This window comes from Azolla caroliniana, unplaced genomic scaffold (genome assembly GCF_043228905.1).
Source record: "Azolla caroliniana isolate FFs.n. ecotype wild unplaced genomic scaffold, voAzoCaro1.0.p SCAF_1, whole genome shotgun sequence".
NCBI lineage: Eukaryota > Viridiplantae > Streptophyta > Polypodiopsida > Salviniales > Salviniaceae > Azolla > Azolla caroliniana.
Genome location: NW_028230436.1, coordinates 35,813,414 through 35,835,162, shown reverse-complemented (window position 1 = coordinate 35,835,162; position 21,749 = coordinate 35,813,414). Strand labels below are relative to the sequence as shown.

General features: G+C 36.5%; 2 protein-coding genes across 2 annotated transcripts; both read right to left on the bottom strand.

The window, feature by feature from the left end:
- Positions 1–1,077: 1,077 nt before the first annotated feature.
- On the bottom strand, positions 1,078–2,596 carry LOC147870189 (uncharacterized). Its single transcript, XM_087339652.1, has 3 exons — positions 2,278–2,596; positions 1,978–2,066; positions 1,078–1,868 (listed from the first exon to the last, which is right to left on the bottom strand). Exons 1-3 carry the CDS (start codon positions 2,444–2,446, stop codon positions 1,440–1,442), a joined length of 687 nt encoding a protein of 228 aa, XP_087195778.1. The 5' UTR covers positions 2,447–2,596; the 3' UTR covers positions 1,078–1,439.
- Positions 2,597–6,272: 3,676 nt separating this feature from the next.
- Positions 6,273–20,558, bottom strand: LOC147870188 (P-loop containing nucleoside triphosphate hydrolases superfamily protein). Its single transcript, XM_087337758.1, has 27 exons — positions 20,469–20,558; positions 19,302–19,385; positions 19,161–19,220; positions 17,512–17,591; positions 17,098–17,159; positions 16,727–17,001; positions 16,534–16,643; positions 16,363–16,441; positions 15,201–15,242; positions 14,982–15,101; positions 14,835–14,897; positions 14,414–14,579; positions 14,224–14,310; positions 14,068–14,150; positions 10,169–10,234; positions 10,026–10,081; positions 9,840–9,918; positions 9,263–9,322; positions 9,089–9,193; positions 8,757–8,839; positions 8,525–8,675; positions 8,344–8,424; positions 7,960–8,023; positions 7,774–7,859; positions 6,987–7,056; positions 6,781–6,883; positions 6,273–6,676 (listed from the first exon to the last, which is right to left on the bottom strand). Exons 2-26 carry the CDS (start codon positions 19,317–19,319, stop codon positions 6,831–6,833), a joined length of 2,199 nt encoding a protein of 732 aa, XP_087193884.1. The 5' UTR covers positions 19,320–19,385; positions 20,469–20,558; the 3' UTR covers positions 6,273–6,676; positions 6,781–6,830.
- Positions 20,559–21,749: the final 1,191 nt, after the last annotated feature.

The window sequence follows — 21,749 nt, the reverse complement described above, 5'->3', positions numbered from 1 at the left end:
GGCCTTGGGTTCAAGGCCCAACTTTTACGCCTCTCTATTATTACATGATACATCTTTTTCTTAATTTACTAGATGCCATTGTAGAATGTGGTTGAATGCATGACCTCTTGGTGTATGTTGGACAACCCTACTAACTTAGGGACATCAAGTTGGGGTCTCTCTCTCTCTCTTTAGTGAAAACACAATCATAAATATTTGTGAAAAACACTACAATGGTACCAAAATTGAGTGGTGTTATAGCCATGAGTAGTTAGATATATTGAATTGCCAATATGTAAGACAAACACCCCATTGAGGAAGGCCATTTGACTTGATGTCTCCAAGCTTGTTATAACCAATGGTCTATTTTGCAACACTTAAAGGATAGTTATAGAAAATGTTTTGGTCTACTTGACCCAATCTCTACTAATATAGTGTTGATGAAAGCTAGGTGCTAGAAACAAATCATTCTTTCACTATTTGAATTTGCCAGATAAGTGATCATTTTGAATGAATGATCATCATATCCACATTACAAATTCATATGAGTGATAATTATTAACAATGATGTGATTTGATTTGAAGCTATTTTAGGGCTTAAGCACAAACCATATGTAAGCATGAGGCGAGATATGTTATGCTTGGCCTACAACAATTGAGTAGTAATGTCCCTTGAGTAGTACTTTGGCATCATCATCCTAGGGGATGCAATGGGTTTAGATCCAATCTTTTGATTGTCCAATTCCGATGGTCCATGTACATGCATTGTAAGGGGACACATTTTCGGGCAAAACTTCGTCCTAAATTAACATTGGGAGAAGGGCATTTATTAGTAATGTCCTCATGAGCAACTACTTGGGTACCAATGTTGCTGGATGGCCAACATAAGAATACCATCTAGGATGGTGACTCAATGTTCCCCAACTCTAAAATCTGCTTAATATAACTCCTACATGTTAGACAAGTCTCTAGACTTAACCCCCCCCCCCCCCCCCCCCTCTCTCCGCCTCTTCTTCAAAGGTATGGTCACCATAGATATAATTGGAGAGACATTAATTGATAATTACAAATGATAACAATAAATTGGAGAGACACTAATTCTTTTGACAAAATTTTACTCCAGACCATACCAATCTTATTACAGTATAACAATATATATATATATATATATGTGTGTGTGTGTGTATATGTAATCAATCTTGATGATGATAATTGTTGGTTATACACCCAAAATTGGCTGAAGCTGAGCCTATTACTAACTACACTTTCTAATTTAGCTAACAATAGCTACCTAGCTGGGCTACAATTGAGTTCATTGAGCTTGCTAGCTAGCTATATGCAAATTATAGAGATATCTAATTAGCTGGTTATACTGTAAAAATTTGATTGATTCTATGAAAGATCATTCCCTAAAGTGTGATTGTAACAAGTCATAATATAAGTTGTGAATAATTTCTGAGCTAGTTGTGGTGGGGTGGGTGAGTGTGAGGGGAGCTGTAATCTGTGTGGAAGAGGCCGCCATTGCCACCGCCATTAGTACCTCCTCCTCCTCCTCCTCCTCCTCCTCCATGAGCCTTCTTCTGAGTAGTGGTAGTAGTTCTAGTTAGTCGAAAAAGAACATGGTGATCAAAACCGCCACTTCTTCTTAACCTTCTTCTCCTTTGCACCCGGCCATGGCCATGGCGGCCACCACGCTTCTTAGACTTACTACTACAGTTTGTCTTTGAGTACTTACCCCCATCAATGAGTATCGCCTTCCCCTTCCCATCGATTCCAGTACTAATTATCTGAACATTCATCGCGTTTTTGTCGCTGACTTGGATATCGATGATGGTAGTGATGTCTGCCCAATCGTTATTCTGATGTTTATTGCCATCACCACCACTATCCTGCAATCAGTTGTAACTAGCATCGGAATCAGAGGGAAAATTACTTTTGTGATCTTGGAAATTGATTAATCTACTTTTCTCTTCTGTGTGGTCAGCTAAATTGAATTACCAGATGACGAGGAGTTAGAGCCTGCGCAGAATGATGGATTGAAATGGCAGCACTATTGGCATTGGCGTCGACAATCGAGGAGTTATGAGCTGCACAGTGCAAATCATGAAATATTTAATCCATTAACTCATCCAAATTTAATTAACTAATCTATCCGATGGTCAAGTGTTTTTGCTTCTTTTTCTTTTTCTTTTTCTTCTTCTTCAGATATTTATTTAGCAAAAGACGAACGCCTAGTCTAGAGGATTCACCCAAACAATATACAGATTAAGACGGTGATGCATGAGGCTTGAGGGTTACCATGAATTAATGGAGCTTCTGCTTGAGCCGAAGCTGCATGTGTCATCATCATGAGCTCATTAGTGTTGGTGATCATCATCAGGAGAGCTGAGATGCAGATAGTCAGCTGTAGAGTTATGGGGAGTGGATGATGATGATGAGGCAGATTGTGCATGATAAAGACATACATTTGTGCATAAATAAATGTATGTATGCAGGCTTAATGGTGAATAGATTAGATTAGTAGCATAATTAGTTGGTGGTTAGAGGATAAATTGGTGGAATAATTAGTTGATCTTCAGGGCTTATCCCTTTAATACCTTCCCCTCCCAACATGAGTGAAATAGGAAAAAGGAAAAAGCAAGAAAGAGAAAAAGAAAGAAGAGAATTATTGTTCTCAATTTCTCTCTCTCTCTCTATCACACACACACACACACACACACACACACACACTCTCTCTCTCTCTCTCTCTCTCTCTCTCTCTCTCTCTCTCTCTCGTTCCTCTGTTTTGATTCCTTTGATTAGAAAAGAAGAAGCCCATGCCATGGGCTTAGCCAAAATGCCAATCCATCACATTTTGGCCGGCCGGCCACTGAATGCCGAGCTTTTGTTCAATGAGTCGTTGTGTTCACTCACGCTAGCTAGTTAGTTACCGATGTCCTCTACTATACTTAGTTAAATCATGTACTCCTCTAATGCACAAGCACCTAGTTAGTTAATAATGTGGTATTCTAGCTACATCATGTACACCCAAAAAAAGTGCAATGTTTGGACCCCACCTTATGCACTCTACTTACTATTTAAACATGGTAAGCACGTTGTTTTATGGAAGGAATCCTTGATTCACTCTCTCTCTCTCTCTCTCATACACACATATGTAGCATTGCTATCACAAAAGCTTGTTGATGTATTCTAGCTCAGTAAAACCTCGTTTCTTGCACGTGGTCCTTCTATGTGAATCCTACATGTTTATTGTAATTATATTGTTGATGCATAGCATTGCGTGTCAATCGATCGTTGGATGAGAGTGTGACATAGATTAGTGTCTAATTGCATCAAGCTATTTATGATTGGTCACTACTTTAAGGACGATCCAAAGGGGTAAAACCTCATTATGTACCCAAGTAGACTTGTTGATGACCTACCTAAAGTTTTAATTATGCCCTCAATGTCCAAATGATCAAAACTAGAATATTTTTAACTCACATTGTCAACAACAAATATTGTTCATCTCTTAGCTTGTCATCATATCACTATGGAACATACCAAGCTAGCATTGAGCTTGTTGAAATCACAACTCTGTTGATGTCATCTAGATGTTTGAGTCTAGTCATCATCTCATATACAAACTCTCAATCTTCCATTGTTTGAAGGAACATGATGGACGTTGAAGAGTAATAGATTTTTGGCACATGTTGATGTCAAACAAAAGGCTACCTCATGGATGTTCAAGAGTAGCTACTTAATTCTATATTTCTCTTATTGGTGACACAATTGGACATGAATCATGTGCCTAAATATTAGTTTTGGTGGTATGGGGTATTATTGTATCATGTTCAATGCATTAGCTAGTTGAATAACCTAATAACTAGTTTATTTTCAAGTTTAATGATCCTCACCACACACACACACACACACACACACACACACACACACTCTCTCTCTCTCTCTCTCTCTCTCTCTCTCTCTCAATGTCTAGGATATATATATAGGATTATATAATAGTACAATTACAACCTTGTCATTTATAACACTATGGAGTTTGAGACATTATGGATGAATCTATATTTGTTAGTACTTTAAGTCTTCCATCATTGTCATGAGGTTTTTGTCAAGATCTAATGTAGTATCCAAATACAAAAGGAATGTATACGATGTGATTGATACGACGTAGAATAGTCTTTGGAAAGTATATTCTGCTAGGCGCATATTATGTGATTGATAGAATTTATCAAATCCAAAAAAGCAGCAGTTGATGTCATCAGCAACATGATCGATGAAGCAAGCATTCAATGCTAGCATATAAATGTGAAGAATGGGTTGTCTGTGAGATCTTAATCTAATGGGAAAAATCGATTGCCAAAAGTTACATGGGAAGGATAGGATGGTAAATTGTAACTATCTAGTAGAAAGAATATTGCGAGATATTTGATACGTGACACTAACAAGTATCAAGAAGCAAAGCTAAAACCAAAAGTCTTTCGAGGTGTGTTGGTAAAAGGGAAGGCTGAGGCTTTGGTGATTATGTTAATAATTAATGAAAAGAAAAGGCAACTAAAAGTATAGGATTAAAACATAGGGGGTGGTGGACACCACTTACTTATGAAAGTCCCCATGCTTATGTTAGTATTGGGTAATGGGAACCAAAGAACACCAAGAGTAGTCAGTCTACAAACAAAATGGAAGGCTTGACTTTGAGTTCTTAGAGGCCGGCCTTCTCGTGAATCATGCTTAATTTATAATAGTTGTGGCATTATCATCATTGAATAATGTGAATTTGATCAACCTTTTTGCAGCTCCTCGCCTTTCAAGGATGTTAAGCTAATTTATTATTTTCGGCAAGGAAATAAAAAATATTGCATCCTTCCCCTAAGTTGTGTGTCGTGTGTTATGTCGGTATTTGCCTTTTTACTAGAGCCCAATGACTTCAAAGTTACTTAATAATGTATGACATGAATGTTTAAATGTCCACGCTTCACACAATCCCTTTTTTGTACTATAGTATAAAAGTTCACGAGTAGAGTAAAAATGTGCCACTATCATGATATAACATTATTTTTTATTCCATGACTCTCCACAATGACTAATTAAGGGGAAGGTCCATATTTGAAGGTGTATTCTCCTCCATTTGAACTTAGGTTTAATTGATAAATAATAAGCTCTCCAACTCTTTGGAGTATATAGCCCTTAACCATGAGCTTGAGGAAGTCTAAAAATCACATCACTACCTATACAAAGGTTGCACAATTAACGAAACAATTGTAGTCCACATCTTTATGCTCTCTTAATATTAGTCAAAAACAAACAATTGGGGGGTTCTTTACATAGCATTTCCTTCTCACTAAATTGCAATTACTCTCTCCTTCACACTTGGAGTTACAAAGTTAACGTATGGAGTGTGTGAATGGATTTTAATTACATCCACATAAATTAAACACAAACTCACAAAATTGAGCTTAACATCTCAACTTAATGTCCCAACATGGTCCTTCAAGCTCAAGTGTGTCATACCACCAAGAGATTGCCAAGCTTAGGTTGTCTTTGTTTGTCTATGTACACTCCCACAAGCTCAATAGATTTAGTGGTGCTAGCCAAAGAGCAATTGAAAATTACCAGAGCTTGCCCGGCTGAATTTATCAGAGATGAATGTACCCATCTTCATTCCACGATGGCTATACCATTATATAGAATTTCAAACCCAGAACCAATCGTCAATCCAAAATACTATTAACAAAATTTACATTTTGTTTATGTCATTCACAACTTCCATTTCTCCCTTCATTCAATTTTCATTCCCATCCACCACCACATTTGAAACTACACAAAATTTACAAACAGTAGAACATTATTCTGTGGGTGAATGACCGAAATGGTATAGCAAAATATATTATGATGTCCTCAAGTACTGATGCATCGAGTCCACCTCTTATATTTAGACCAAAGTTGTGTTGGACAAACTTGAGACAATGTCCAACATATTGCCACGTATGAATAGGTGTAAATTGTTTTACATGGCCAACACAGTGTTGACCACTTCACACAAAACTCTACACAAGTCTCTCACATCTTAAGATTTGACTGAAGAAAATCCAAGGAAACTTAAAGTCGGTGAAGGAGAAGTGAGAAGTCCATTAAGTATTTTGAAGGGTTTTCTACTTCATTATATTTACATGCTTCTATCTTTCATCTCTTTTTGACATTATAGGGACATGAGTTCCATCAAAATTCTACCTGTTCACTGTCCCTTAAGCTACATGAAGAAAAGATGATGCACATGCCAACTCTAACAAACATCATTAAAATTATGGTTCAAATCTTCTCAAACAATTGCAAGAGAATTCAAATGCCGAAATGGAAGAATGCATCATAATGTTACAATGATCACTTTGGCCAAACAAATACAAAACAGAGATGAAGAAACGCCAATGTGAATGACTGCTTGCTCACATGTGCAAAAGGATGTGGAATAATGTGCATACATTTCCATTTAGATGAATGCAACCTGACCAAACGGTTCACCTATTCCTATATATATACTTGTACAATACTATGTAAAAGGCAAAATCATTAGCGTGCACACACCACATCATGGGTTCTATTCATGGATATGTATACTTGTACACAATACTATGCAGAAGCCAACATCTTTTCTGTGTATACACCATATCATTTCTGCGAGTTAGTGGATCCAGGATGCTACCTGCACATCAATGTGAGATAAACGGTTATCAACTTTCATCCTTTCCAGAAATGTGACATCTACAAGCGCACATAGAAACTCAAATTTGGAAATGTGTCCCTCACCTGATTTGAGGATTGAGGCTTTCATGTCTTGTACACAAAAGGTAACATCTTTAATGTGCATACACCATATCATTTCTACGAGCTGGTCGATCCGGGATGCTACCTGCATTTCAATGTGCGGTAAAAGGTTATCAACTTTCATCCTTTCTGGAAATGTGATATCTAAAAGGGCACAAAGGAACCAAATTTGGAAATATGTGCCTCACCTGGTTTAAATTTTGAGGCTTCATGTCTGGCTAATTCAGGTGGTACAGGACTATTACTTTGGATTAGCATCTGTAAATATCAAACATGTAAATCTCTCTTTTATTCTTTGTTTTCTCTTTTTTCTGTCTTTTACTTGTATTGAAATACAACACTACAAAGACATTTACAATCCATCAGCACAAAGCAAGGATTATAAATGTCACACTGAGGCGAAGGATATGCACGCCATTGATTTTGATTCGACAAGCTAGGCGCAGAATAACTCAAGCTGTGATTTTCAGTTCCTCTAATAAATCCAGCAGGATATGCACTGAGACATCTTTACTCGCAACTTTAATCTAACAGTTATTACATGCCAGAAGATAGTTTTTGTTTACAAACAAGAGGGTAAAATTTCCTCATGCCAGGACAACTCAAGCTGTGAATGATATCGAGTAGCAATCTACAAGTTTCCAACTTCCTCTAGTACGTCAAGCAGGCTCTGCATTCAGACTTCTTTACCTTTAACATGCATCTACCAGTTTTTTGAAAATTATGGTTTAGTATTCACAAGAATAGGCAACCAAAAGCAAGTATTGGTGTTCAGCTGAACAGGTACAAAACACAGTCATGTTTCCCTCATAAATTGTGTTATAAAGATGACGTTTCTACATTACTGATTTTTGAAATTAGATGTAAAGAGCAAATTTTCACAGCTTCAACTAATGCTTCACTGGGCATTGATACACAAATATCAGTAATATTTACCAATATTTATGAGAACAAGTTCAGAAGATTAGAACATACTTGTTTTAAATCATAAAAGACATCTGAGTCGTGAAGTGTCAAGAAAGTTGTTGCAATTCCAGTCTTTCCAGCGCGACCAGTTCGACCTAAAATACACCCCCGTTGTCATATTTGTTGTCATATGTAGAGCAAGTCATAAATTGTTATCAACCAAAATAACAATGCGCTTTAAAACATGCCACATACCTATCCGATGGGTGTACATCTCGATATTAGAAGGCATGTCAAAATTGATCACATGTGCAACATCCTATTAAAACCAAAGGAAAAATGTTGTTATCCACCATTGTTTTTGTTATCAAATGAGAACAGTTGGAGAGACAAAGGCAACATAATAAGATTGCTAAGGCGATATAGGTTGCTACTGTCAAGTAGAAATATTGAGTTGAGTGTATTCAAAATGCATCTCATTGTATATGCCAGGCTCAAGGATACATGGAAACGAGAATATAATTAGTTCATTTATAGGTATATAATTGCATCTCACAGAAAAGCCTTTACAGGTTCACAAGAAAGGTTATTTGTGGGGTTCAATCCTCTCATTATCATCTAAAATAGGAAGTAACTTACTGGAATATCTATTCCACGTCCTGCAACATCTGTTGCAACCAGACAGTTGAAACGCTTATTTCGGAAACCTTCAAGGCTTATCTGCAACGTAATAACAAGTTACGAGCAACAGTAGAAGGTTCCCATTGCATGTATCAAAACTAAAAGAAAAGAAGAAAAAGGTAAAAGTGAGAAGCTCTACCTCACGCTGATCCTGGGTCTTTCCACCATGAAGAGTTGTTACTCTATACCCTGATTTATCCAGTTGCCTCGCAAGGGAATCTGCTGACTTCTTTGTGTTGACAAAGACCATTGCTGTCTTGTCACCTAAATCATTCAGTAAACGTTGCAACCTGATGACACAAAAATCATCCATAAGCAATGTGGAAATTTCAAAATCCTTTCTCAGACTAAATTATTTTACAAATATTGACCTGTCAAGCTTTTCAGAATCCTTCACCATAATAACATGTTGTGTGATGAGTTCAGTAGCCTTGCCTGCCGTACCAATGGTAACCTGCAATAACCCCTAGATATTCAGGCTAATGCACATTTCACTGAACCAAAATAGATTTGCATTGGATGATTATGCCAAATAAACAATTGGTCCATAAACTTTAGGTAAAACTTCATTACAGAAAAATGTATATTTAAAGATTAATCCAATTTCTGTAACTTGATTTGTGTACGCTGCCAATCCCAAACTGGATTAAAAATAGATTATGACTTTGTGAATGATTGATCTATGGGTAAATGAGACACGTACCACAACTGGATTCCTTAAATACTTCCGTGCCAAACGCTCCACAGCAGGAGGCATGGTTGCACTAAACATGTATGTTGTTCGGTATATTTTTCTTTCATCAAGCTCCTGCCATGAAGAATGCTTTGTTAGAATCGTTCCTTATTACTTTCATTTAAGGCAAACATAAATACACACCTCATCCTCATTCTCAGGTTTTAGATTGCTGGAGGGCATTGCTTCAAGAACACCAACAACCTGTTCATTAGAGGTCACATCCCAAAAAGAGATGAAAGATTGATTAGAATCATTTAATATGGGCAAAATGGCTTATAAGACCAAACAAGAGATTATATCTTAAAACGTTGTGTCATCTTTGTGAACTGTAAACCAAAAGCAATGTAGCTAGATAAAAAGTAAATAAAAGCAAAAATGACCAAAGAATCCTGTCATCTGTAACTATAATTTTCTCAAGTCAGATAGATTATAATTTGTGACTTTGAAAAATCTCCCAAAGAAAAAAAATTAAGATATTTTAACATCTTTTGAGAGGCCAAAATGTACAATAAGACCAATAAAAGATGTTCCCTTGTCTTTAGGAACAACAAACCAAAATAAATGTAGCTAAATAGAAAAGTAAATAAAAATACATGTGACTAAAGAAAAGATCCACTAAGATAGTTTGGAGACCATACTCAAGTAGTTTACTGGCATATGTAAGCTACATCCACGGTAGGATGTAAAACAAGTCTAAGATGTCCATCGAATTATTTACCTGTGGCTCAAATCCCATGTCAATCATCCGATCTGCTTCATCAAGGACGACATAATTGCATTGATTAAGAACCGCATATCTGCAGAAAGGTATCCTCAACTGTTATTTTCCAAATCAAATTATTTTAATTTGAAAATATGACCTAAACTCATTTTGAGATTAATCAAAAGTTCGTCCAAACCTTACCTTCTTTCCAAACAATCAAGCAACCGTCCTGGGGTAGCGATGACAATCTCACATCCCTGGATAACATAAAATCATTATATAGAAACAATTAAAATGCAAAATGTATTAAAAAAATTGGTATATCCAACCCAAAGAAGTATTACCTGCCGAAGCTTGAACCCCTGTTCTTCAATTGATTGACCTCCAACAACCGAGACAACACGTATATCCTATTACAAGCTTTCGACAAGTCAGTACAAGAGTTTCATGTCAAGAAAGAAAGAAAGATATGTGAACGCCTTTTAAGAGGTCAAAATTGCCTATAAGATCAAACAAGAGATTACATCTTAAGTGTTGTTTGTCATCTTTGAGAGCAAATTAAAATAAAATAAATATTACTAAGTAAATATAAAAGTAAATAGGCTACAAAGAGACTAAGGAATCTGGTTTTTGGTACATGTGAGATTCTCAAGTTATATATATTATAACTTTTTTCTTCGAAAGATCTCTAGCATAGATCAATCTAGAATGGAGAGGTCTCTGAATCGAGGGAAGCATTGGCGATGGCGGGAGATAATGGCCTTTATTTATCAATGACAAAGGGTGTTAAGGTCATGGTCCATGGGGCTTATGTGTTGTACAAATTGATATTGCCTGATCTATTGTAGCCCCTTTGTTATGTCCTGGTCGGGAGCCCATTTGTGGATCGTTGATTGACTTGTAGCATTAGTAGGAGTTATGGGGCTAAAGAAAGTTGTGATTGTTTTTTGTGGATTAGTTTGTGTGGTTGTACTATAGTTCATTAACAACTTTTCCCTATATCTCTTGAGTTCTAGCAAGAAAGTCCTAGGTATTGTTGGTTCTCGTATTCCATTACCTTGCGTAGTGGGCCAAAGCCTTGTTTAAAGAGGCAATGGTATCTCCCTCTTATTTCATAAAAGACACTACAATGACAAACATAGCGCTCTTCGGATTCAAGTTCTTGATCACACAATTGGCAAATTCTTTCTTCCAGCGGTATTCGTGTATATCTGCCTACCTCAATCTCTAACTGATGTGATGAAGTTCGCAGCTGCCCTATCACACTACACAATGCATAGAATAGATGTGCCCATATAATATGGCCTGATGATGAACCATCCTCCGATGTGTGTAAAAAGTGTTTTGTATTGGGCCATCTTTGTACCAAGTGATATTTTGGGGTTGATTCATGTTATCTTGTTTTCCAAGTTAAGAATATCAGATTGGATCACTCTATTATCTTCCACTTTGGTCATATTTAGAGTGCCTATATTGGAATGGGGGTAGTGCATTTATGCTTATGCTAGGTGACTCTGCTCAATATCTTATCTTCTGTTGGTATAACGAGAATCTCACCAAATGAGGATTGGATGGTACAAACAACCCATTTTTGATACTCAAGGAATTAGAATTACGACTACAGCTTTTCAATTGGCTTTATTTGCACTAATCAACATATCATTCTTACTAGTTGTTGGTGTACTGTATCTTTCCCTTGAAGGTTGGTCATCTCAGACTCACTTTCGAGAATCGTTACTACTCTTATTGTTTTGTTCCGGCCTTAGTCAAATGAACCATTCCTGCATTTCAGCATACCAACAATGAACATCTCCATTTTCAGCCAGTTGTTTGGATGACATAAGTGCCAACCTTGGGTACCTTTCTTTAGGGAGCTCCCAAAGACATTGGATACAGACCACCGATCGGAACCATGCCTCAGTGATTATAGGGGCTGCTCCCATTTCTGCCCAGATTATATCATGGGGCACCGATGCTTTGCTCCTTATCATGCAAGCAATCATTGACACTAAAGGTTTCCATAAAACACTGCAAAGCTTTTCTAATTCTACGATTGAATTTCATAACAAAACAGGGGCCCATCCTTCATAAAAAACAAAGAAGAGTGTCTATGATTCCTTTTAGTCAATGAGAAGTGTCTGATTACAAGGTCTTCAAATCCAGGTTGAAAGTCCTCTAATAAGCAGGTAGATTGTGTGTGAAAACTAAAGTAAACAAATGACTCAGGGATGTATAGACTTTATTATCATCCCTTGAAAACAAATATGAAATGGTTTAAAAGAAATGGTTTAAAAGATGGGAAGTAGAAGATTTATTGAAGCAATCAAGGTGATGCTGTGAAGTATGTGATCATTGAGGATAGATTACTAGAGGTATTGAGGATGAAGTAATAAGATGCTAAAATATCAAAATTGGAATATCACATTGCAGATGTTAATACTCATTGCTGGTCCCAACACAAGGTAAAAATTCCAAAACATGTGTAACCACAGGAGCTTTGGCTCTCAAAGAGCCCTGACACTTTTTTGCACTTGCTCACACAAGTTAGGCATTGAGGTAGCACCCTCACATAATCACCGGAGTACGAAGATATGGAAGGTATGCAATGAAATCCTAGTGGAGATCAAATATCACTTATTTCTCACCTGTTTGGCATATATGGTAATTCACGAGAAATATGATGAAGTACTCAAATCTCCATTATAATAGGGTGAGCACATACACATGCATCATTTTCAAATAAAGAGTTTTCACTAAACAAAAGTAAAGCCCCTACTTAGAAAGGACACACATACAAGATGATATGTTTCCTCGGTTCTATAGGTCAGAATTGGCATCCTTGTGGACAATGGAAAATCTATTCTATTCTATTCCAGAAGCAGGATAACGTAATAATTTATTTACATACGTCACCTTTGCTATCGAGAGAAATTATTTGGTCGGCAAAGCATTGTCTATAAGTAGATAAGAATGAGTACAAAAAGGGTAAAAAATAAACAGAAGTACTTCATCCAGGGGTGACAATATCCAGGCCAGTGGCGAAGGTGTTGACCAATCAGATATATTTTAAATTTGTGGGCTTTGAGGTATCTTCTTGAGTTTCTCTCCATTGTGATTAACTTGGATCAGGGCAATCTCCTTCCTAATCATCATTTGGTCCAGAAGCAGGATAATGTAATAGCTTACATAGGTCATCTTCTGTGTCGAGATGATTTGGCCTGTTCAGATGTGCTCACCAGGGAGGTTTAGGACTGTTATCAATGGATATCAGATGGATAATCTCCTAAAGTAGATCAACTCTTTTCTAGCCATCATAATCTGTGCAAGCAACCCACAATGATGGGAACCTCCAATATGTGCCTTGAAACATTTTGCTTTTGGAGGTCATTTTGGCAGGTACCGTACGCTTGTAACTGAATTTTATCTTCATGTTCGCTAACCTCTCAAAGGGTCTGATTCTCTTGTTCATGTTTATGTTATTGAGCTCCCATTGTAGAGCAGGAAAGAGATAGGGGCGAGAGAGCTATATGAATACCAGCATTCACCATAGGTTACATCAACATGACACAAACCTGTTGTACACCATGATCGATATACATAGTATCGTTGAAAAGATCAAGTATATGAATCTATAAAATCTGAACACAAGGCGTACTATGCAGCATATTATAATGAAGCTATATGATATGAAATTCCACTAGGCACTCACAACACATGGAGATAAGTGAAACTGCTTTACAGGCCAGACGTTCCAGATCAACAGAGATGGAATATAACATGGCATCACAGAGGATGAGGATTTAAAATGGGGTATGTTTTAAGATTGAATGCTACTGGCAAAGGAAGGGATAAAATAAAAAGGGGTTATCCCTCCGAAGCTTTAAGGTTCTTAGCTGACACATTCTAACACAAGTTGTGACAACTTCAAAAATATGGAAAGGGTGTGCGCATATAGAATTTTGGAGTAATCACCCATTGAGGTCAGATGCATAGCCAGCAACCTATGCCATGTACTTTTTAACACAGTGTCCCACAGGTGTAGAGGCAATAACATTACCAATGACAGTAAAGATATCAAAGTGAAATACAAGATCATTCATCAATGGTAATAAGGAAAAAAAATTGTTCACGGGATACTCTTATTGGGTAAATCCATTTCATGTGTTGATTAGCAAATGAAACTCTATGTTACAACAGGAATTGTGCGGACCAAATCTTAATGCTTAAAGTAAGAATCAAATACCAAATAGTGTGCAAATTTTACTGTTTCTTCTTCAATCTGTTGAGCTAACTCCCTTGTTGGCGCCATGACAACTGCATACGGTCCTGTCAAAAGAGGAAAGCAATTTGTTTAAAACATCACTTGTATCTTATAATTGACAAGAAGAGCAATATTCACCTTCTGCTTCATTCTCTTCAGTCATCGGTGGCAATCTTGATATGTACGTCAACATTGGCAAAACGAAAGCAGCCGTTTTACCAGATCCTGTATAAAATAAAGAAAAATTTTACATTCCCATCCCACGCATTCATATCATCAATTATTGATACTAAAAATGCTCCGATCTAATTAAAGAACACATTTTGACCTGTCTCTGCAATTCCAATTACATCCCGTTGCTGAAGTCCTATTGGTATTGCAGCCATTTGGATAGGGGAAGGTTTTTTGTAGCCAGCTTTATACACTGCTTTTAACAATTCGGAGCTCAAGCTACCCTCTTCCCAATTTCGCATTGGCCTTGGGATTCTGGAACCCTGAGAGAAGTTAAAAACAGACAAAATTATACTTGCGTACAGAATAAAACTTAGAAGTGCATAATCAACCTCACATAAACAGATTATATTGACAAAGGAAGTTACAAGAGATGGTTATGGTTCATAAATATTTGGAACATATATTATTGTCACTAATAAATCAAATTACAATAATCAGCTAGCTAAAAAGTCAAGCTACAAATTGACCCAGACATAGAAGTATATGACTAAACCATATGTATCAATATCTTATACCTTATACGAGATATTGAAATCCTCTCTAAAAATCCTCCAATCTCTATCTGTCATCTCCTCGAGCTGTAAATAAAATTTAGCATCTATAGCTATCATTCAGAATGGCACCATTTGTAAGCACATATAATCAAAGTCTCAAGAGCATGCCTTTTTGTCAGACCAATGACGATCTACTCGCATGTCAAAAGTGTCGTATACATTAGCAGCAGCATCCTTTTGTTTTTGGGCCTCTGCTTCCTCTGGTTTCTCCTCCACTCCATCCCTTTCCTAAAATAACAGAAAGTTATGAAACCTATGCCCACAACAAAAGGGCAAAACACAACCTACAATGTGAGATTTCATCTTGCTTGGTTTTGAGAGTTTTACCCGTATCTGAGCTCGCAAATCCTTCTCGTTCTTTGCAGCCAACTGTAAAGGAAACGATGAGGATATTAATGGATTTTCAACTGCACACACATGTATATTGATACACGCATGTATGAATATGCAAAAATTTGGTCATGCATTTTCATGAGCTCAATTTAAGAAGTTGAAAGCAGGAAAATTTATTGCCCCTGACAAAATCACAGAGTGAACTATTACAACACAAAAGTAGGAGACCAAATGACTGTTCATACAAGAGACAGCCCACAAGATAAACTATGTGCAATATTTATGGCAGAAACAAAGAAAGATATATACACATCTTTTAAGAGAAAAAATGGCCTATAACATCAAACACGAGATTACATTGTAAGTGTTCACAGTTGTCTCCTCTTTGAGAACAACAAATCAAAACAAATAAAGTTACTAAGTAAAAAAGAGTAAATAAGATAAAAAGAGACTAACAAATCTTGTTATCAGCACATCTAAGATTCTCAAGTCAGATATATTGTATTTTTTTTCTTCAAATGATCTCTAGCATAGGTCGAGATAACTAAAATGTATCTCAAATAAATTATAAATACATATACACAGGCAGCATCCTGCATGGGCCTCAGAAGGCCTCGAATGCAGAGAAAGAAAGGCTGATAAGAATAAATGGCTGTTTCCTGAATGGCAATGAAATGAATACATAACATGAAATGACCAGCTACAAGGCTGATTGTTGAAAATTTTGATCTTGTAAGTCAAATGTGCAATTGCTTATGAGAGATAAAGATAAAATTCTCAAAAACTCACTGGGGGATCCTGGAAATCACCATCCCATACATCTTAAGCATGAGATTAAGAACAAATATATGTCTCATCATCAGAGATAAGGTATATAAATTAGAAATGTAAAAGTAATATTTTTCGTAAATAATGTTTTTTAACTCATGTTGCACACGAAGACAAACAGACAATTAAAATCTAGGGTTTATTATTTTCAGTCAACATTTTTATATTCGCCATTTAAATTGGACTGCTTTAACACAATATTTAAACAGGGTTTAACATTTATTGCTACACCATTTCTCATGCGTCATTTAAAATATAACCAGAGTTCACAATTATTAATTGCTAAAAATTATTCAGCTACTGTATTGATGTTAAGTGTTTTTATCACCTTCTTCTGTTCCCTCCTATCCATTCCCGCACGAAATCCTCTTCCAAAAAGGAGTTGTGCCTCGTGTGGATTTTGATACCTATTAAAGATTCACATAGCTTAGTCAAATTATCCATTCAAGATAACTAAATATTAACTTGCACCTATGCCTAGAATAATAGACCAACTTACAAAAAATTCATGTCCCGGGAAGTATCTTCACTATTTTCCCAATCAAAAGAGAATCTGAATTTTTCACTTGGTTTAACAACACGTTTTTTGGGCTTTTTACCTCCGAGATACTGCCAATTGAAAATATTAATCATTACTAAAAAAACTTAGCATGTATGAACAATTTAAAATATGACATAAAACAACAGTCTACCTGCTCCTTAATAGATTCCAGCTCCCTCTCTCGCTCTCTTTGCAACTGCTTCTCAGCCCTCTCCCTCTCCCTGTTTTTATTTTCTTCTTCTCTCTCTCGTTCCCTACGCTCTCGATCTCGTTCACGATCTCGTTCCCGATCCCGATCTCGTTCTCGTTCTCGTTCCCGTTCCCGTTCCCGTTCCCGTTCCCGTTCCCGTTCTCGATCTCGTTCACGATCTCGTTCCCTTGTTTCTCTTTCATGTTCTCTATCCTTTTCCCGTTGTCGTTCACGTTCTTCAATATGATATATAGAAAATATGAAGGATGAAATTAGTAGAAATAGACTATGGAATAGAGTTTCAGATATAAAAAAATGGATTTGATACAAACCTTCTTGTTGTTTACGCCTATTTTCAGCAACTGCTGCAAGTTGTTGGTGCTGATCTTCTAGCCTACATTAACAATAAAGATGTTAACAAATGCTTTCTCTGCAAATTGCATAAACAAAAGTTGTCACAAAATGTTTTCTAGTTCATTAAGGCCTGTGAATACTAGCGCATTCTTCTAGTCATCCAATTTGAGGCATCCATTGACATACTAAGAGATTCACGTGATGAAAACGTCTAGACTCTTACAATCATGTGTTCAGCTATGTGCAACACTGTACCATTCAGTGGATTTCAATCAAAGAAAACTTTTCAATCCATTGATGAGTTCTTGTAAACAAGAGTCCTAGGTAATTAACAATAAAAGTAGTGTGATAACTATGAACTTCTTTAAACCTTTTATAGAATGATGGCATACCTTCGTTTTTGTTCTGCAACTTCTTCCTCTCGTCTTTGAAGTGCTAACTGTTGCCGTTGCGCTTTTGTCATGAAAACAGGCTGCCAATACACAATATTGGGAAACAGAACACGAAATTGTTAGAAATACACGAGTACCAATCTGGCTAGAGATACATAGAACTGCTACTAGAAAACTGTTCATAGAAGAAAAAAAAATTGTATTAAACAAAATCTGAGACTTGCATAACTGTGGTGGGCACATCACAGTTTGCCTATGTATCAGCTTGTTACAGGAACAACAGGAAAGATGAACTAACGACATAGAAGAAGAAAGGCTGATCCAGTCTTCTTATATGTGTAGGAAGCTAGGCCTCCAAAAAGGGAAAGATGTGAAAGAGGTAGAAATTTGGTAGAGATCAGCCAAGTGATCTCTTGCCAAAAGAAAAACACCTCTACAAGGACAGGTTGCCACTTCAGCATAGGCAGTTCAAAACCCTAAAACTACAAATGCATCAAAACTGGAGCCATAAATTTGAAACTGAGATAGCTATCTGACATGGATACATATTTTAAGCAAATTGAGGTACTTTGGGAATCTAGACACCATTTTTGCAAAATATTTGTGTTTTGAAAAATAAAAGAATTCTCTCAAGAGGCAGTGAAAAATAGAGTACAAAATATCCCATCAGGAACGACCCATTGCCAAGTTCAACTTTTCTTGTTTGTCTGATGATCTATGGCGAATTTCCCAGTCTTCACATCACTACACAATTATTTTTCTTTCCTTTTATTTTGTCTAATGCAGTACTCTTTGAAAAAGGAAAAGAAAAATTCAAAATAAAGTATGTTAGACAGGTATTTCTTGACATATAACTTTCAAAGTTAGGTCTATGAGTCTTCATCACTCACATGGTATTCTTACAATCTATGAAAAAGATTGTTTAACTATGCATGATGAAGGAACTATGCACGAGAAAGTGAAAGGAAAAAGCTTTCAGAATCATGCATCAAATGTAGTGTCTCATTGTTTCAGCACCATTCTACTTCTGCGCTACAGAATGTTGAAGACTAAAAAGTTCCATTGCACTATTAAAAGTAGCCATAAGACATGGCACCAACTATGTGGATTTTTACAGCAAATCCATGGCCTACTAAAGACTATCAGGGTTAAGATTAAACTAATTGAAGATATTTCTTCCTGATGTCAAATAAATATTTACATGTTAAATTTCACGATATAAGGGATATACACACACATGAATCAATACAAACAACATCATTAATTATTCCATTTTATGTTGAAATCTTTTCTATACTCAACTCAGTACGAGACTGGATTAGCATATGAGTATATTGTCTGTATGTATAGATCTATTTGTTTGCACAAATATATATACATATAATGTCTATCTATGTATGTATATCAATATGCAAACTCAAGTTATCTAGTTATACACATGTATCTATTTGTATATACAAAAATATGATTGTATGGTGATCTGGTTGAATTTGATGTTGTATGCACACATACATATGTTACATATACACTCAAATTACATACATACAATGCCTACATGACGATCTGCTTGAATTTGAACACTACAAGAAACAAAAAATAATTTTAGAACTAAACTAGAAAGCAAACAAAAGAGAGTGAGGGATCCAGACCTTGGCCTGCTGTGACGCTTCTTCTTTTTGCTTCCTTAGGCGCTCCTCCAGAGAGAGAGGCTGCATATACCAATTTTTTTAGATATAAAAAAGACCTAAATTTTCCATACAAAACACATGAGGCAAGAGACTGATACATACCGCTGGGGTGTTGGCCATGTCTGATCTTTCCTTCTTCGGAGAATTCAATTTTGATGGATTTAAAGAGTTTGATGTAGAGAATTTCTAGGAATTCAAATTCATTACATATTTCAACATATTAGCTTGTGTCCAATTTTCTCGTGGTATGTACTAGTATTGTAAACCACCTAACCTGTGCATCCTTTTTTATTACTATCAGATATTTGGTGTATGCTCAATCATTAAAAAAAAGGCTCTTATGTTAGTAGAATACCCAAATGTCAAATTAGTTTTTAGAACTTCGTAGGTTGATTGTTGAGGAAACAAAACGTAATAGAAATTACATAGATTTTCTACATATATCCCATGAAATTGTGGTATTTTCTAGATGAAAAGAAGACTTCAATCTCAGAAAAAGAATGTGTTCCTAAACATTATTTATAACACCCACAATGTATAGAGTGTAAGTGTGCTGTGACCTCTTACACTTTCATGCATGGATATGAGATGCATGATGTACTATACAATGAGCACTCTCATACGACGGTTTTTACGATCTTTTTCTTCTCTATTTGATAGAAAACTTGTCACTAATTCCCCTCACCCCCAGGAATACTTAAATGCTGCAAAACTCAAAATCAAATGTGTATGCGTGTCTGTGGCCTTTTTAATATGTCAAACTGTAAGTTAAGTATCCTTCTGCTTGTTCCTTGAGAGCTCAAATTTCCATCCAAAACATTTGAATTGTGAGCTCAAACGCAATGTATGCCAGTTATATAAAGCCCTATGATCTAATTTTCTAGGGTTTTATCCATGTCTGTCTCCATCATCGCTCTCATCACGAACTTCTGCTGCAATAATCTCACTCATCACCAAATTCTAACACAAAACGGTCTAGCAATGCATTGAATGATAATTCTTCTAAAACCTGTGATAGAAGGCTAGAAATTGCACCCATCTAAACTCTTACATAAGAGAATTAAAAAAAACTCTTTTTCTTACTTTTTTGTGCAAAAACAAAAAAACGATTGAAGAGAATAAATCCTAACTCTTTCTACATTTCTGGTTCTACTAACATTTCCTTTAGTCTTCTTTGTGTATTTCGTCCAACAGGGAGTAAAGATTCAAGGACATGCGAAGAATTACCAGGAAAAATAAGAGAAAGAAAGAATGCGTGGGAAGCCTCACCTGTGAAAAAATTCAGAAGGCAATGCAGAGGAAAACTCACGGAACCAGAAAGCAATCGATGGAAGGAGAAGAAGAAGAGCTTACAAGGCCCATGTAAAAAAAAAGGACCCCAATTCCTCGTATATGTTGGTATAATAAGGAACCATCTCCTCCTTCCTTCATTTTGTTGGTTTCACACTTTGAGACCTTCTCCGAAACCACGAGATTTGATCACATTAACAATCACAAAAGGAACGCATCAGCCGGTAGTTTGGTGTGACTTAAGGCCCACGCTTTTACCTTCGTGATCATATCAACTAGTGCCTCACTATTCTCGATATTGAGAAATGTATTGCTTTGTCATGGTGTGTCTGTCTAGGATACCCCAACATGTGTGTACGTTGCAAAGGAATGTTTATTTGATAACTCCTATGAGTTAGGCCTTGCACATGTCAATCTATACAAGGAAAATATGAATATCTAACAGCCTCATTTGACAATGTTCCACGTGAGTAGATGTAGTTGAAAAGAGCCCTTGCAATACGGCCTTCAGATCATGGACGAGCAATATCATATCCCCTATGTAATGGTGTGGGAAGTTTGATCTCTTGATCAAACCTTGGGGAAATGTCCTGTTTGATATCCAAGTGCCTTAGGTCTATTCCAATCTCAAAGTTCCTCTTCATTTTTTGGTAGCTTAACTTTGTTTCAAGGTAGAGTGTGTATGAATATCTAACAGCCTCATTTGACAATGTTCCACGTGAGTGAATGTAGTCGAAAAGAGCCCTTGCAATACGGCCTTCAGATCATGGACAAGTTGTTGAGAGTCAAACTCAACTTCCCATAGTAATAGGTTTCACACTAGCTCATGGTTATACCATGCTAGTTTTGTAAATAGTAGAAACAGCACCTGCCCTAGTTTAGTTGGTATTTAAACCAACCCCTTGTAACTTAGTTACTGTTGGAAGTATTTTGGTTAATGTAATATACAGTCTTTTATCTCTGTCTCAAGCTCTCTCTCTCTATCTCTCTCTCTCTCTCTCTCTCTTTTGCCTTACATACACACACACACACACACACACAATCCTTCCGCTGCATCTCAACCACTCTTGCTCCTCACTTCTTTACATGGTATCAGAGCATATGGTTGCTTAATCGAATCTATTCAACTATGTTGTGGTACACGCTGACGATCAACAAAACCGACTCATCAATAGAGAAGAAATCGACATAATGAACACTCAAATGGGAAGCACTCTTCCTACCGAGAAGCTGGACAGAACGAACTTCGCATCTTGGGAA

Coding starts and splice junctions, on each gene's coding strand:
- LOC147870188 (XM_087337758.1), bottom strand. Junction 9,919..10,025: donor CTTGATTGTTTGGAAAGAAG/GTAAGGTTTGGA, acceptor ACCTTTCTGCAG/ATATGCGGTTCTTAATCAAT. Junction 8,676..8,756: donor GATTCTGAAAAGCTTGACAG/GTCAATATTTGT, acceptor TTGTGTCATCAG/GTTGCAACGTTTACTGAATG.
- LOC147870189 (XM_087339652.1), bottom strand. CDS start 2,446: ATGTATGTCTTTATCATGCACAATCTGCCTCATCATCATCATCCACTC. Junction 2,067..2,277: donor AGAAGCTCCATTAATTCATG/GTAACCCTCAAG, acceptor TGCACTGTGCAG/CTCATAACTCCTCGATTGTC. Junction 1,869..1,977: donor CTCTAACTCCTCGTCATCTG/GTAATTCAATTT, acceptor AACTGATTGCAG/GATAGTGGTGGTGATGGCAA.